The 18,390-nt window shown below is 36.2% G+C and overlaps 1 protein-coding gene across 3 annotated transcripts in view; it reads right to left on the bottom strand.

Moving 5' to 3' along the window:
* Positions 1-902: 902 nt before the first annotated feature.
* Positions 903-18,390, bottom strand: part of MOSPD2 (motile sperm domain containing 2) — a 48,612-nt gene continuing 31,124 nt past the window's right edge. Inside the window, exons 8-15 of one of the 3 annotated variants that reach the window (XM_055268061.2) lie at positions 13,536-13,660; positions 11,116-11,292; positions 10,171-10,283; positions 7,943-8,039; positions 6,941-7,037; positions 6,379-6,508; positions 3,913-4,015; positions 903-1,324 (exon numbers count right to left, since the gene is read on the bottom strand). In XM_055268061.2, the coding sequence (XP_055124036.1) occupies positions 1,283-1,324; positions 3,913-4,015; positions 6,379-6,508; positions 6,941-7,037; positions 7,943-8,039; positions 10,171-10,283; positions 11,116-11,292; positions 13,536-13,660 (884 nt within the window). In that variant the 3' untranslated portion in view covers positions 903-1,282. Of the gene's footprint in view, positions 3,023-3,912; positions 4,016-6,378; positions 6,509-6,940; positions 7,038-7,942; positions 8,040-10,170; positions 10,284-11,115; positions 11,293-13,535; positions 13,661-18,390 lie in introns of all 3 variants that reach the window. The other 2 variants (XM_055268059.2, XM_055268060.2) reach the window with 2 other exon arrangements.

Genomic DNA, 18,390 nt, shown 5'->3' with positions numbered 1-18,390 from the left:
AGCCTGCCTCCTGCTTGCTGCTGTCAGAGAACTGTGTGTGGATACTAGGACTGGGGAAACTACGTGGCAATTCTGACTCATTGAAGCTCCAGCAACAGGCTCCACAGTGAGCTGTAAGCATGACAGTGGGTCCAATGCTATGTCTGGGGAAAACGAAGAACTACACTGAAAAGCAGCTACACCCGACACGGGGACGAGGAGAAACAGGACACACTAAAGGACAGGCTAACCTGACATTGAATTGTATCTTTGGAGGCCTGCAGCACTGTCCTTATAAAAATGCAAAACAGATCCAAAAGAAATTACTATGATCTTTAAAAGGTCAGAGTGAGGTTGAATATTGATTTTCTTTAAGATGCTTTATCAATTAGAGACCAGAGGTTTTTTTCCTGATGATATTTATTTCATAAATGTAATTATTTTTCTAAAACATATTAAAATAGAAAACATGTTCTTTTAATCAATTTATACAAAGAAAATACCAATATAGTAATAAAAATACTGAAAATATATGAAAAGCACCAGAACATTAGAGAAATTACACTGGCAACAATTCTAGGAATATATTTTTTTGTAGTTGTACAATAAAGTGCTATTAAATCCAGTCAAAATTAGTGGCAATATATAAAAACAGTTATAGTAGTATGAAATTTGAGGCCAGGTTTACCAGCAATTGCATTTTTAGGCTACTTGCAGATCAAGGTAATGATATTTCACTAATGCTTTCATGGAAAATCTACTAATTTCCATTCCTAAGTGAAAACAAATATCTAAACCTAAATGTTGGTTCCTTGGTAATTTGGTCATGAATAGGTAATGACATGATTAAAAATAAAATTACTGATTAGAGTACCAAAAATAATCACGCAATTATGATTAAATAAAAACAAATGAAGACAGAATAAAATCAAGTGTAAATATGTGATTAATCAAGACAAGTACAAACGTTTAGATGCCTTTGATTTTATAGTTAATTTTCAGTAATCCTGCTTAGTCACATTTAATAGACACACAAACATTAACAAGATATGTTATTAAATTCAACTGACCAGACATTGAGCAAGGATATTTTAGTGGGTCAACATAATTTTTCATATGAAACATTAAAGGGACACCGTTAGGACAATACATTTTCAATCTTGGCGAATTATTTCCTCATTTATTTGCCAAGGAACAGAAAACATACACAACTACTTTGGGATTAGATTATATTAAGGCCAAAAATCTACCATGTAAGGGGAAGCCACTGTGCACACACACGGGGAGATACTGTGCACAGTACTTAGGGTGGACTGCAGTCCGTTTCACAGCTGGAGATGGCAAACTGAAACAGAAAAGCCCAAATTAAGACAAAGTAGCACACCAGTGTCCTTTTAACGTTTTATTTCCTAGGCCAATTTTGAAGGAACCATTATATCATTTTTCATAACTCAATTTTGGAATCAACTTCTTGAAGATGAAAGCCAACAACACTACCCTTCAGAATAGTAATAAAATCTCCAAACATGGCTCAATCGAAACTCAACATTTTACAGGCAGACTGTTTTTTCTTTCATATAAAGTAGATGTACATGTGAACCAATATAGACCCAAACTGGTCATATTAATGAGAAAACAAACTCATTTCATTGCCTCTGCTACTGCAGGTGTATCTTTTTAGGATTTTAGGAATACTGGGTGGGTACTACCATATCAAAGGCAGAATATCAAGTAAGTCAATTGGTCCTAGTCTGAAGGTTTCACAGATCATCGTGAGTTACATTTTTCATTCTTTAAATGGAGAGCTGACACCTGGGCATCTATGTTTCTTTTTGTTTTATTTTTTTCTTTTCACCCTTCTAGATACTCTAGTATTTTGTAAATTTCCTTGTCATGGGCTGACTTTAACAAGGAACATTTTAAAATCTAAATTTATTATCCTGCTTAGCATCTCAAACAACTAACTTTTCAAAAAATTTATATCTAACACCTTTCATTTAGAAATGAGGAGGGAGACAGTGCAATTCATGGTCCACAGAGACTCCTCTGCTCTGGAATGGGGGTGAAGATGGGACAATAGACGGTCAGGCCTTTATAATAAATTAGGCAAAAGGTTCAGTGTCCAGCTACAGCGGACAACATGAAACTCCATAAAAATGACTGGATAGGGGGACTGCTTGAGACTTTTCTTTTGGGCATTACTAACAGAATTCAAAGAAATTCCAACCACTCTTAGTTTTCCAAATTCTACTGAAATGAGTGTTCATAAAAAAGCCTGAGATTAATAAAAGGCAGGCTGTTAAGGAACACTGAGAAACAAAGGTTAAGGTGGTTTGGCATTAAATCGGTTTATATTCCAAAAGAATACTGACCATCACTGGGAGGAATTCTCAAAATTACAAAGTCATGGTTACATAAATTCCTCTATATGTTTTCTTTCTCAATATACATGTTCTTCTATATACATAGTATAGAAAAGCTAGTAAGTCAGCTCAGCTATAATAATTCTGTCATAAAAAAGCAGATTACATTTTTTGGCTGCAATAAAGCATGTTACTTATACTTTTCAGTTTAGCTAATGTATTTACACGATAAAACTTAAGCTTTAAAAGTATTCAGATCAAAAGGAAAAAATAAATTATATTTAAACTATTAATTTACACAATGGATATGCCTTTACTTACTTTACTAAATAGCTATAGTCTCTTATAATCAATTTCTCCAGCATTTCTTTATTCTAGCAGTTTATTTTCAAGACATGTATGTGTTCCCCTCCACGTGCTGCATATTTCCTTTTAGGAAGCACAGATGTGCAATGTTTTTAGTAGCTTGGTAGAGTTTTAGGTCTGTTACTTTTTCCAACTAATGGATGAAGGAGCCGTGGTTCCTACCGGGCACCACTTCTTTAACTGTACAATAAATAGAAGAAAGAGGTGACAAAAGCAAGCAAGAGCATTGTTAAGGAAAGCAGCAGCTGCTGGAACCAGATACAACGCTGAACTTGGTCTTCAAGCTTCCTATTGCTTTCTAGTAAACGACTGAGCTAAAGAGGGAAAAAGGGATGAAAGATTTATATCAATAAAACAGTCATTAATCATGGGCATGACAAACAGGAATACTAGAAATCCAAACACTGAAAGGATGGGGCCCACTACTCTGTAAGGCTGGTGGAAGGAGGTGGAAGTGCAACAGGGCGTTAGATTTGTTTGGTGGACAGATATGTCTATGCTTATTCTCATTTTGAGAGGTCTAAATTTCTAGTTGAGACAGGAGCAGAGCAGTCAGTTCCTGGAGGTACAGGAACCCTTAAGCAGCCTTCAGCTACTCAGAGAGCCCCTCTGTCTCTTTCAAATTTAAGTGCACTACTTGGTACTTTTTTCTGCAAGACTGAATTAAATTTGATACTCCCCAAAGCACCTTGTGCTTTGCTAAAAATGGCCAGAGCTTTCAAATGGTTAGTAGATCTCCAAAAATAACTCACTGCTTACACCATTTCTTTTCTTTTTTTATTGAGAAATGGTCTTGTTCTGTTGCCCAGGCTGGAGTGCAGTGGCATGATCATGGCTCACTCTAGCCTTGACCTCCCAGGCTGAAGCAATCCTCCTGCCTCAGCTGGGACTATAGATGTGTGCCACCACACCTGGCTAATTTTTAATTTTTTTGTACAGACAGGGTCTCACTATATTGCCCAGACTGGCCTCAAACTCCTGGGCTCAAGTGATCCTCCTGCCTTGGCCTCCCAAAGTGCTGGGATTACAGGCAGCACCACACCTGGCCTGCTTACCATTTCTGATTTGGTATCTCTTCACAAAGAAGACAGTATTTCTGTCGTGTCTATGCCAAATATTTTTCCTTATGTCCATGACAAAAAAAGAGATTTCTAATGTTGATCAGCATTACAACTTTGTTTGGGTAGGAAGAAAGTACACTTACTTGTAGACATATATCTTCACTGGTTTTATCTGACATGTTGAAAGCATTATCTTTTAACGTAAGAGTGTTTGGTTTACTGCTTTCAACAGTATGGCATCTTAACCTATTAAAATCCAAAGAAAACATAACTTCTTAAAAGTTAATGAATTTTCTTATAAAAGTAAAATATAAAATGAAAACAGTTAAACACAGAAGTCTATGTAACAGAGGTAAAAGTCCTCATTCCTCTTCCCCAGGTTCACCTAAGACAGCTGCTCTGTGTATATGTATCTTCCAGCTTCATTAATTAATGCATGTATAAGGAACACAACATATTGCAGATACCATTCAGTAAAATTCAAATGAAAGTTTTTATACGGTATTCAGTAGAATTCATCCAAATATCTTAAGATTTGAAAGAAATCACCCTTTCTAGATAGGAGAAAGGTACTTTCCTTGAGCTTCAGTACCCCACCACCAAGCCTCCCCCCCACTTTCTGCAGGAGAACAGTGATCTCGCAGTTATAGAAAAGCAAGCCATCAGTAATTGGTAAAGCAAAAAACAAAGAAAACAAAGCAACTCGAACATAACAAAACCAAAAATAACCCTTCATTTTGAGGGACTGTTTCATAAGAACTTCAAATTAATCTACAACACCTTTTATACCAGTGTTTCTTACCCTTTCAAAATATTCCCATAACCACGTCTTTGAACAAAAGAAAAACTCTTGATAAAAACAGAAAGTAGGCCCTCCTGTAATACAATTTGAAAATTTAAATATTACATGTAAAAACAAGGCAGGCTGCTGACCTCCATCTGCTTCTCCCTCCTCCGGACTAAGGCTAATCTCCCTTGCTTTGGTCCCCCACACACTTTCAGCCTTCTCAGGAATTTCACTGTTCATAATCTATTTTCATGATCTATCAGCTAAGCCTTTGATTTTTTGTAAAGAGGAGGTTTCCCTATGTTGCCCAAGCTGGTCTTGGACTCCTGGGTTCAAGCAATCCTCCCACCTCAGCCTCTGAAAGTGTTGGGATTACAGGTGTGAGCCACTGCGCCTGGCCCTGAAGATTTCATTCAACCATAGCCATTATCAGGTTTCCCAGCTTCTCCTCTATAAAGTAGGAAAAATGCCTTCCTCCCTCACAGGGCTGTCTTCATGACTGAATGAATCAATATGTCGAAAGCATCTAGAACAGTGCTGGCATACAGCAAATTCCACTTTAGTGTGAACTTGGTATCACTGCCCACCGTCTAGTTTCTACCCCGTACCTAGAATAATCCTTTAAAAAAATAAGCCCGGATCACCTCATGGCTCTGCTTAGTGCCGACTAACAGTTTTTCCTCTCACTCAGAAGTCCTCACCATAGGGATGATCTGATATCCTACTATCTCTGTCCACATCTCTCACCATGCTCCTCCCTTACTGGAGTCAAGAGACAGTGACTTCCTTGTTGTTCCTTCCAAAGGCCAAGCACACTCCTTTTGCATCTGTTGTTCTGTCTGGAAAGGTCTCTGTCCAGTTATCTATGTGGCTTGCTCTCTCATTTCCTTCAGGGCCTACTCTAATGTCATTGGAGTGGCCATCCTTAACTACCCTATAAAGCAGGATTTCTCAACCTCGACACTATGGACATTTGGGGCCAGATCATTTTTGGGGGATGGGGCTGTCCTGTGTACTGCTAGTGGTTTAGCAGCATCCCTATGCTGCCCCCATTAGATGCCCATTGTACCCCATCCCCCAGTTGTGACAACCAACAACCAAAAGTGTCTCCAGACATTGACAAATGTCCCCTGGGGGGAAAAATGGGAACACTCCAATAAACCATAATTCCAATTTAAAAAAAGCAAAATAAAACTACAATACAGCCTCTTCTATTCTCCTTTTCTACATATCTTTTCAAGAAATTTGTCACAACCTGATATATCTATATATATGCACATACATGTATATATCTATATTCACAAGTTTTTCCCCCTCTTAAATAGGATAATGTCCATAACCAATTTTTCTCACTAGGTTTTCTAAAATATACCACAGATGTCTTTCCATGTCAGAACAAATAGACTTGCTGTACCTTTCTGAGTGGTTGCAGCACACTTTAGTGTGGATATAATCAAATGTATCTCACTATTGCTTTACTGGTTACGATTTAGATTCTTTCTTTCCAGTTTTTCACTATTACAAACAATGCTGCAAAAAACATTCTAGTATGTAAGGTAAGCGTTCCCACAGGGAGAACTGCTGAGACAATCTGTGTTTGTAATCTGGACAGATCCAGACTCTTGCACTGGCCTGCAAATGAGTTTCTGCTATCAGTGACCTCCTTGAGCAACACCAGGTCTCTTTCATCTGGGCATCCCCAGAGGCTTGCAGGGCACCCAGCAGATGCAAGAAGAAAGGGAGGCCACCTGGTCCATGGAGGCACTTTTCTCTTTCTGATTCTTCCTACTACATTTGAGAAGAATGTGAGGAAAAAGCTTACCTATGTTCCATCACTTTGTTTCTGGGAACTTCTTTCCAAAACTGAGTTAATTCTGCTGGGCCTGTGCCAGATGACTGTTCCATTTCTGCAGCCATTATCAGAAAACGGTCTTGGGCAGAGACTGTTAAACCTGCATTCCAAAAGGGTAATTCAGCATATAAACAGGAACCTTCAAAGGGGTTGGATATGCATGTAGTTTAAAGCATTATTCTGGAACTCAATATTAAGGAAAAAGAAGAAAATGGAAATATCTTTAAAAAGGAAAAAGTTCTAAAAGTGAGGAATTTCTCCTTTGAAATTCAATTTCAATTGGTGTCACTTTAAACAATTTTACTTGTTAGAAACAACTACATTTTAATGCTGGAAAGGGCTTTAGAGGCCTCTTTGACCATCCCATTTCACATGTGGGAAAACAGATGTCTACAGTGAGGTGAGGTGACTCGTGAAACTCTGCTAATTTCTAGATTCTAGCCCAACATCTCTGCTGACTCAGAGCCAAGGTCCAGGTCCCCTTCCCCCCGCCACACCCAACACCTGCTGTGGCTACTAAGTGACAACTCACCCCCATGGGGAGACACAACTATATCCACTGATGCACCCGGGTCACAGCTGCTATTGCTTGGCTTGACTCTGTATTTTTCTGGAGCTGTTGTTCTCACCTATTTATAAACACAGTAGTCACATAACAACCTTTATGCTTTTTTTGGGGGAAATGGCTTAGGAATGACTTTTAAAAAAAAATTAGCAGTGAATAATCAATGAACAAAGACTTTACAAAGTAACATTGATGGTTATGCATAGAAGGTATTTTTTCCCCACTAACAGGAAAAAAGCATCTTGACCTATCTAAAAACATACTCATAATAAGTCAAATTGTCATTCAGACTCCCTCCTAAATAAAACAATCCATCTGTTAAATATTTATCCCGTTAATTGCCTGAATTTAATGACATAAATTCACAAAAACAGAATGCACATTAGATTGCATGTTATTAATACAGTGGTGTTCAGAAATTAAATAAACAGTAGATAATCAAAGCACATCAGGAACATCCTGGTAGTTACATCTAAATTAAACAGAAGATTTAAGGCAGGAAAACCTACAATATGGGGTAGTGACAGACTCCGTCTTGTTACACTTAATGCTCAGTATCAGGTTAATATCCGATATAAACTACACTCCAGAATATACCACACTTGGGGAAAAATGCACTATCAATTTTATAGTTTTATGTTTCACTGTTATTATAAATTAAATTATTCACATAGTAAAGAGTAATTTTTCTTGGGTTGTTATTTACAACAAACATTAAACCCTTGTATTAACTTAGACATTAACCTATTACTGTACATAAAAGATTCAGATACAGACCTCAGGGAAAATTTTTTGATAAAGCTATGCCACTTGGTTAGAACCAGAAGGTAGTACAACATGCCTAAAAATTGTCATAAATAAAAACACTGTACAAGTTCAAAATTTTCAATCTTTCAATTAGAATATGTCTAAAATCACTTCCCAGGTCAAATTATCAAACATAATTTATTGTATCTTTGAGATATTTACCTTAAATGCCACTATATTTTTAGTTACATTTGTCAACACTATTAAGGTTTTCTTCTCTCCGGATTCTGTACTTCCAAAGTACAGTTCTTCTGCTGGGCTAGGGAGTGACAAAAACATAAGACATTTGTAATAATCAGAATAAATGACAATCTAATCATTAGCTTGAAGAAAAATAGTTAATATCTTATGCTCATTTGAATAAAGACATTTCACCAAAAAAGACTTACAAAACAATTACCTAATACAATTTTGTATTTTCATCTTACTGATTCAATGCACACTATTTAAAAAGTCCTGCGGTTTTCCCCAAGATCAAAAGCAAACCAGGAAGAACAGAAGAGAGAATTACGAAGGCTCTGATTAATCCTACAATCAGCACTATCTTAAGGTGCACTTATTTAAACTATTTGGAAGGTTATGGATAATAAAGCAAAGAAGATACTGCTGCTTCAACTTTACCTAATTACAAATAATTAGAATGAGGCATATTTCTACACACCAACAGAAAAGAGCATAACTTAAAAAGAAAGATGATTAGGAATGTATTTAACAGAATAATTTCTTACAATATAGCAGCTTTTCTAAGTAACAGGGAAGGAGAAAAGTAAACATAAAAGTAAGTTTGGGATGAGAGCTGTAGGAAGAACTAATCAAATAGTAAAATCAGTGAGCTTCAACGTTTAAATTTTACTATTACTTTCCATTGTAATGCCTATGACCTAAAAAATTTTTTAAAAGATTCAAGCAAAGTTTGTGTAGTTTAGTTACATTAGCCAAATTGTATCAGGTGGCTCAAAACAATGGGAAGAATAGTGTTTTTGTTTTACATAAAAAGCTGAATAATTTAACCAAAGTGAATTTTCAGCGAGCCCTTGATTTTGAGATACATCTTTAAATAGGTTAATTTTATATCAGGAATGTCTGTACCTTGGGGTGTTTTTTAATCTAACTAACACATGTTTTTAAGAATGAGCTCTCCCAGAAGGGCTTTGCCTAGTTTTGGAGAAGGTGGTAAATTTGCATGGTTGCTGGCTTTCTTCTGGAGAGCAATCTTAAGTAAGTCATAGAAAACCACAAGGTTATGGATCTCATTGTTCTTAGTAACCAGAACAACAACTGAGCAGCTCCAGGAAGACAGAGGTTGGTTAGGTCCTTGTGTCTGCGTAGTAGCAGCTCTGGGACTTCACCGGGGGCAGAGGAAGGGAGGAGCGGAGCCCGATGTGCAGTTGAAAAGCTGTCTGGCTTTCTCCCTAGCCTGCTTTTCCTGTCATACCTCTACAATTACAAGCAAGGACCTATGATGTGACAGGTTTACAGTGAAAACAGAATGTGTAACTTTCAAATAAGTAGGGAGAAAAATGGGAACAAGTAAACAAACAAAAAAGATAAACTCCAAAGGGGGAAAATGGGAAAGAAAAACCATGAAAAACAGAAAATGCATGTGCATTTATGTCTCTCTTGCTTGCTGTCTTTCATACATATAGATGGCGGAGATAAATCCAAATATAACAGTAATCAAAATATATGTAAACAAACTAATATTATCAATTAGAGAATGTCAGATTAGATTTTTTAAAAGTCTGGCTATATTGTTCATAAGAGACATACATAAAACATAGCTATACAGAAAGGTTTAAAGTAAAGGGACAGAAAATGCTACATGAAATCATAAAGTTGGTGTAGCAATTTAACATAAGGCAAAATGTATTTACCAACCAAAAACATCATCAGTGAGAAAAAGGTCTTTATACAATGCTGAAAGAAACAACCTGGAATCTTTTGAATCAAATAACCTAGCAGAAAAACAGAGATGTCCTGAAGTTTGGCTTTAGTCACAAACCTATTTTTCTAGTTCATCTCTGGCTTCTGGAAAGTAAAATCAACAAATCCTTACTTTAGTGTCATTTCTGGCATTCCCGAACTTGGGAAAGTCTAATAATATCAGTAATCTGAGGAAAATACATGACATTCAGATTAATACATAAATATTTAGTTTTATTATCTGATGTGTGATGAGAGCCCTTTAAAGACACTCAACATAATGAAAGAAAGCAAGGTAGCTAAAAATATCCACTATGTCTGGAAACCAAGGTAAGTCTTCAGATTACTCTTGGCTTTATATTTCTACAGTTTCAAAAACCAAACAGAAGTTTTCTTAATTTTGTGGCTCCCTCAAGGTGGTCAAGATACGTTATAAAATTATAGCTAATAAAATCTTTGACGATTACCTGATGTGTAGTAAGGGGCCTTTAAATACACTCAATGGTTTCTTGAAAGCTTTCATTTTTGAATCAACTTTTTCATTTTCTTCTGCTTTGGAAGTAGATTCGGTTGGGTTAATCTAAAGACAAAAAAAAAAGGATAACTATTTAGCATATATTAACATGACCATTAACATCTATTTTAGTGCCTACTATACATAGGTTACTCTAGAAAATGTAATATGGTCCTTCCCTTAAGTCTTTAAATTTTTCTAAATTATAACATTGTATTTATCCATCTATCAAGTTCCTGATTACTTGTAAAAAGAGTGACAACTACTAAGTGCTCTTTTAAAAATTAGAGAAAGGAATTAAATCAAAGTAAAGTTTTAAATTAATTACTTTTAGACAAATAAAAAAATTTCAGATAAAACAATTACTTCTAGATGTGTTTTGCTAGTCTTTATACAAAAGCATGGAATCAGCATTTATTTTATTCTGAGACAAAGTCTCACTCTGTCACCCAGGTCAGGGTGCAGTAGCACAATCACGGCTCACTACAGCCTCGACCTCCCGGGCTCAAGCGATCTTCCCAACTCAGCCTCCAGAGTAGCTGGGATGACAGGTGTGCACTATCATGTCTGGCTAATTTTTTACTTTTGTAGAGACAGGGCCTCCCTATGTTGCTCGGGCTGGTCTCAAACTCCCGTGCTCAAGCGATCCTTCCACCTCAGCCTCAGAAAGTGCTGGGATTACAGGTATAAGACACAGGCCCTGGCCTGGAATCAACCTTAAATACACTAAAGTGGTGCTTCTGGTCAGCTAACCCCATCCTTCCTCTTTCTTTTTACACACAAAAATGTGGAAGGGTAGCAGGTTAAGTGAATTACCTAAAATCACATGGCTGGCTAGTGGCAGAATTGGGGATAGACCACATCTTGTGATTCAGTTTCATTTTATTTATAAAGTTACCTTTTTAAGAAGAGGTGTTTGTTCTTCATTAGAGATTGTTTCCAATGTTTCTTTGCCATCACTTTCTATGTCTTCTTTACTTGAAGTTTCATCCTCACTGGTAATAGGCCCATTCTCACACAGTGGGGTCTGGAAGTCATCATCTACTAGTGGTGGATAGCTATACTTGAAAGGATCCTTCAAGAAAAGAATTTCACATGAGCCTACTAAATGGTGGGTAGAGAAATAATTCTCTTAGTAGATTTACAATTCATTACTTTGGCCAAGAAAACAGACTTAATTAGATCATGAAATTTAAAATAAAGGAAGCATTTCAAACCAGAAAGAAAAAGAGCAATAAGTGGTGTGGGACAATTGGCTAGCCATCTATACAGAATCACCTTAGATCTCTAGCTCGCTCTCTACACCAAAAAGAATTTCAGATGGATAAAAGCTTTAAATGTATATGGTGTGTGTGTGTGTGTGTGTGTGTGTATTTTTAAAGCATCATATAAGTTCTGTAACAATACAAAAGAGGGATACAGAATACATTGAAAAAGAATGAAAACTGTCTTTTGAATCATAAAGTTTTCAACATCACTTATAATTAAAGAAATGCAAATTAAAATGACAATGAAATATTTTTTACCTGAGACTGGTAATGATTACAAAAATGAGAATATGCGATGCTGGCAAGGGGGTGGTTCAAGAATTCTCACACGTTATTGGTAAATGGGCACAATCTCTTTAAAGGAAATTTGGCAACAGCTATCTAAATTAAAAACTATACTCACAGATTTTTTTTCTAGGAGTTTATTCTGTATGCATCCTCGCTGCACCCATATATTAAGAGTTATTACAAGGATATTCACTGCAGCAAAATTAGTCATGGCAAAAAATTAGAATACAACTATCAGTGCAGTCCTTTAAAAGAGGAATGATTAAATAAATTATGTTATATCCATCTACACAGTGGAATATTTTGGTTTAAAAATGAGATAGACCTCTGTGAATCAATATGGTATAACCTGCAAAATAAAAGATGTGAAAAAAGTACAACTGGACAATATATACGGTATGTGACCACTGTGTAAAAAAACTATAACAGACAACTCCAGAGGGATAGAAAACTTAATGGTGACTGCCTTTAGGGAGTGGCAGTGGGCATGGACCTGGGAAGGCAGATGTAGTTTTCATGGTACTGTTATACTTTTCAATCTCTGGTATTGTGTTTACTTTATTAAAAAAATCATGTATATGTATTACTTTTTGGGAAAAAATACTTAAAAATTAATGTTAAAAAATAGTAGTCCTACTATAATTTTGACTGTAATTCTGGAGAAACATATCACTAAGAACAGAGAGGGGAAATAAAATAACCTTTTCTATACATAAAATTAACATCATTTAAAATGTTATGAATTACATTAATTATAATTATTTAAGATATAACAATTTTATGAGCCAATTATTAAAAATAAATAAAATCACATTTTAAATCAAGCATAGCACCTGAAATGAAGTGTATTTGGTTTTTCTAGGTGAAAATGTGAACTATAAAGTCTTAGAATAAGAAAGAAGCAGACTTCAAATTAAAAATATTGGTTCAGGTCTTTTCTAATCAAAGACAATAAACAGAAGGACATATCAAAACTATTCCTCTTGCTAGTTCTGACTGAATACAATTTTGCCAGGCAGGCAGTATAAAAAATAGATTGCAAAAAAATCAAATAAGTGAAATATTATCAAGTTAACCCAATGTGTACCAAGTCCATAAGTTGTACAGTTTTTTTTATAAGTCATAAAAATCAGCTCAAAAAAATCTGGATAGTATATGCTTAATAGTATCTTTTTAACTAAAAAGACTGTTGAACAGCAAACAATTGGAAGCACACTAAAGACACATCAAGAGGAAATTCACTAACTTATGTCTAGATAGTAGAATACTATGCAGCCATAAATGAGTATGAGAGCCTGCTACATATTGATTTGGAATAAGACATGCTGTGAAGAGAAAAGCAGGATGCACACTAGCACATAAATACACTAACTGTTTAGAAGAGATGAGAGGGAGGAAAAATTATATACTATACTTGTTTATATGGGTAATACATATCCCTGCAAATTAATACAAGAAATTCAGCTGGGGAGGGAATATGGTGGTTGGAAATAGAAGTAGGAGGTGATATTTTTACTGAAGACTTATTTCTCATTATTCTTCTGAATACTCTTCTGTTTAGAACCACATAAATATATTACCTATTAAAAAATGAAAAATTAACAACTTTAAAACTTTAAAAATGTGTGTAACACTACTTGCTATTTTGGTGACATTTCTTTGCATATTATATTACTTTTCTTTTTCTCTTGAGGAAAGTATACAGCCTAATGTGCCATTATCTGGTATTGTTTTATAAACAAGTTTCAAATATTATACTTACAGTTCCACCCATGTGGGGAGGCAGGTATTCTACACTGACATAGTCCTGGACTTCATTTTTGCTTGTAAACTTCAACAAGCTCACTGCTTCTGGACCAAGCCAGGTTTTCACAATTTTGAAAGCAGCTGAAGAAAAACCAGTCACTTCATTAAAATTCTCATCATTCCTATTCTCAATTAATTTACCATAAATGCTAACCCAGGTCTTCTGAAATCAGTTTGGGCTATAATCTGTTAATATTTATCTTTACGTGATGTACTTAATTAACATTCTCTAATTTCTGTAGGCGTTTACATTGTGGCTCTCCCTTATGGGTTTCAAATGTTCCATGAAGATTCAGGAAGATTAAATTACCCTGATGTTCATTAATAAACTTATCAGGGTTTTGGCCTCTGAACAAATCCATCAGTGATCCCAACTATTTAGATTTCCAGACACTGAATCAAACAGCCATATGATTCAGGAAATAACTGCACAATAGTATGGAAAGAGTCATTTACCTTATGGTTCTGATAAACTATCTGAAAAACCTTCTCAAACAGCGAGTCAGAAAAGAAAGAAACAGCCCTTCTTATTATGAGTGTGAGCTGGATCCAGCCTTCCTTTCTAACGCTACACTTCTCTGCCTCTCTCCCAGGCCTTGCAGTTTATATAATTGTGGGAAACTTACGAAATCTCAAATATAAACTGGTTTTTAAATTTTTTTTGAGACAGAGTCTCACTCTGTCACCCAGGCTGGAGTGCAGTGGCACGAACTGCACTGTTCTGTTATCAAACACAGCTGTTTGGTAATTACAATCTTGTTCTGTTATTATTTATGCTTAATTTTTAAACCTCATTTTCACTGTGACAATCTAAGTACATTTTTAAGAAATTAAAAGAGAAATATTGCATTAAATTTGCAAAACTGTCAATTAAAAAAACAGAAAATAAGAACAGTATGATAAACATTAAATGGTTTAGAGAAGTATCTTTTATTTTAGCTAACTATAAGTTTTTTACATAACATTTAAATTTTCATTAATTTCAATTTAAAATGTGAGTTGACATGTTTGAAACTACGCTACATTAATTTGATAAATCTGATTTTTCATGACTTTATTGAGATATAATTTACATGCCATAAAATCCCTTTATACAAGTCAATGGTTTTTAGTATATTCACAGAATTGTGCAACCACCACCACCACCACAATCTAATCTAGAACATTTTCATCACACCAAAAAGAACCTTCATATAGCAATCTCTCTTTATGCCTCCTTCTCCAAGTCCTTAGCAACTACTAATCTATTTTCTGTCTTCATGGATTTGCTTATTTTGGACACTTTATATAAATGAAACCATACAACATGGCTTTTTCTACTGGCTTTGTTCACTTGGCACGTTTTCAAGTTTCATTCATAATGTAGCATGTATCAGTACTTAATTCCCTTTTATGACTGAATAATTGCCCATTTTAAAGATATGCAATATTTGCTTATCCATTCAGCAACTGATGAATATTTAGGCTGTTTCCACTTTTTGTTATTATGAATAATGCTGCCATGAACATTTGTGTACAAGTTTTTCTGTAGACATATGTTGTCACTTCTCTTGGGCATATACTAAGGAGTGGAATTCTGGGTCATATGGTAATTCTATGTTTAGCTACCGAACTGTTTTCTGATGTGGCCCATCTTAACATTCTCACCAGCAGTGTATGAGACTTCCAATGTCTCCACATCCTTGCCAATACCTGTTATTATGTCTTTTTGATTCTAGCCACCCTAGTGGGTGTGAAATCACACCTCACTTGGTTTTGACTTGCATTTCTCTAATGACTACTGATGCTCAGCATCTCTTTATGTGCTTATTGCCCATATGTTTATCTTCTTTAGAAAAACATCTATTCAAATATTTCACTCGTTTAATTGGTTTTTTTTTTTTTTTTTTTTTTTTGAGACAGAGTTTCACTCTTGTTGCCCAGGTTGGAGTGCAATGGCGCAATTGTGGCTCACTGCAACCTCTGCCTCCTGGGTTCAAGCGATTCTCCTGCCTCAGCTTCCCAAGTAGCTGGGATTACAGGCGTGTGCCACCATGCTTGGCTAATTTTCTATTTTTAGTAGAGATGGGGTTTTACCATGTTAGCCAGGCTGGTCTCGAACTTCTGACCTCAGGTGATCTGCCCACCTTGGCCTCCCAAAGTGCTAGGATTACAGGCGTGAGTCAGCATGTCCAGCCACGTCTTTTTAACATCGCATTGTAAGAGTTCTGTATATATTCTAGAATAAGTCCCTCATCAAATGTATGGCTTGTAAATGATTTCTTCCATTCTGAGAATTGTCTTTTCACCTACTTTGTAGTGTCCTTGAAGGCACAAGTTTTCAATTTTAATGCAGTCCAATGTTATCTGTTTGTTTATTTTGTTGCTTGTGCTTTTGTTGTCATATCTAAGAAACCATTGCCCAATCCAAGCACAAGGATTTAATCCTGTGTTTCTTCTAAGAGATTTAGCTCTTACATTTAGGTCTCTGATTCATTTTGAGTTAATTTTTATATATGATGTGAGGTAGGGTCCAACTTCATTCCTTTGAATGTGGATACCCAGTTGTCCTAGCACCTTTTATTTAAAAAGCCTTATTTCTCTACTGAATAGTCTTGGCACCATTGTAAAAAAAAATCAACTGACCATAATAAACATTAGGGTTTATATCTGGACCCTCAAGTCGATTTCACTGATCTATACGTTTGTCCTTATGCCTATACATGCCCAATGTCTTGATTGCTGTAGCTTTGTAGTAAATTTTGAAATCAGGAAGTGTTAAGTCCTCCAACTCTGTGTTTCTATTTCAAGATTTGACTACTCTGGGTTTCTTGCATTTGCATATGAATTTTGGGACAAACATATCCATTTCTGCAAAAAAGGCAGCTGGGCTTTTGATAGGGACTACACTGAATCAGTAGATCAATTTGGGAAGTGTTGACCTCTTAACAATACAGTCGGCCCTCCATATCCACAGGTTTCACATCCATGGATTTTTGATTGACCAACCACAATTGAAAATATTAAAAAATAAATAAAACCAATATGACAAAAATATAAATAAGAAACAATAGAGTAGAACAACTATATAGCACTCACACTGTGTTAGGTATTATAAATAATCTAAAGATGATTTAAAGTATATAGAAGGGGCCAGGTGTGATGGCTTATGCCTGTAATCCTAGCACTTTGGGAGGCCGGGGCAGGCAGATCACTTGAGGTTCAAGACTAGACCAGCCTGGCCAATGTGGTGAAACCTTGTGTCTACTAAAAATATAAAAATTAGCCAGGTGTGGTGGTAGGTGCCTGTAGTCTCAGCTACTTGGGAGGCTGAGGCAGGAGAATCATTTGAACCTGGGAGGCAGAGGGTGTAGTGAGCTGAGATTGCGCTAATGTACTCCAGCCTAGGTGACAGAATGAGACTCATCTCAAAAAAAAAAAAAAAAGGTATACAGGAAGACATGTGTCAGTTACATGCAAATACTATGCCATTTTATATGAGGGACTTGAGCATCCAAGGATTTTGGAGTCTGTGGTGGTGGTGGGGGAGGGGTTCTGGAACCAGTCTTCCATGGATACTGAAGAAAGACTGTATTAAGTCTTCCAATCCATGAACAACATGTCTTTTTATTTATGTAGGTCTTGAATTTACTAAAATGGTGTTTTGTAATTTTCAGTGTCCTTGTCTTGAACTTCTTTTATTAATAGAAGTGGTAAGAGCAGACAGTGTTGTCTTGTTCCTGATCTTAGGGGGAAAGCATCCATTCTTTCCCTGCTAAGTAAGATGTTAGCTGTGGGTTTTCATAGATTCAGGTTTTTCATATATGCCCTTTAGAAACAGGTGGAGGAAGTTCTTTTCTGTGAAGGATTAGCCTTACCCAAAGAGAGGTCTGCACTTTGCCCTCAGCTTCTGAGAGGTAATCTTCATGCCTGATAGGATTGTCTTTGTTTGTCTGGGGGCCTTGAGTGACAATGGGACAATATGACTTAGGGTAGGAACTGGCCATAGAAGAAAGACCAGCAGTGTGATTCAGGGTAGGGGTTTGGGTTACACGGTATCAGTAGACCTTGGGGGAGACTGAAGACTAAAATCAACCACATGGGCAATCAATCATGCTTACATAATGGAGTTCCAATAAAAACTCCGAACACTGAGGCTTGGGTGAGCTTCCCAGGTTGACATACTCCATGCACATTGCCACACATTGATGCCAGTGAAGTAATATGCTCAACATTTGGTACTTCCCTGGACTCTGCCCTACACCTTACTTTCCATGGTTGACCTTAATCTAAATTCTTTCCCTGTAATAAACCATAATTGTGAGTATAATAGTTTTCAGTGAGTTCTCAGAGTCCTTCACTAGAATTATCAAACCTAAGGGCAATTTTGAGCACCTCTTGAACTCGCAGTTTGTGTCAGAAATGGGGGTGGTCTTGTGTGGACTACTGTGGTCTAACTTGGCAGTTGTTTCAAGTCTTTGCACCTTATGTTGCTAGTTTGTTGAGTACTTTTATCATGAGAGGGTACTAGATTTTGTCAAATGCTTTTTCTGTGTCTCTTGAGGTGATCATATCATTTTCTCCTTCATTATATTAATATGGTAGATTACATTAGTTGATTTTCATATGTTGAGCCCACTTGGTCGTGGTGTATAATCCTTTTTATATGCTGCTGGATTCAATTTGCTAGTACTTCGTTGAAGACTGTTGCGTCTATTTTCATAAGGAATACCAGTCTGTAGTTTTCTTTTCCTGTGATGTTTGGTATTATGGTTATACTTGCCTCATAAAATAAGTTGGAAAGTATTCCCTCTTCTTCTATTTCTTGGAAG

This window comes from Symphalangus syndactylus, chromosome X, assembly GCF_028878055.3.
Source record: "Symphalangus syndactylus isolate Jambi chromosome X, NHGRI_mSymSyn1-v2.1_pri, whole genome shotgun sequence".
Lineage (NCBI taxonomy): Eukaryota > Metazoa > Chordata > Mammalia > Primates > Hylobatidae > Symphalangus > Symphalangus syndactylus.
Note: the sequence above shows the minus strand (reverse complement) of the source record. Positions and strands in the feature narration are given on the sequence as shown.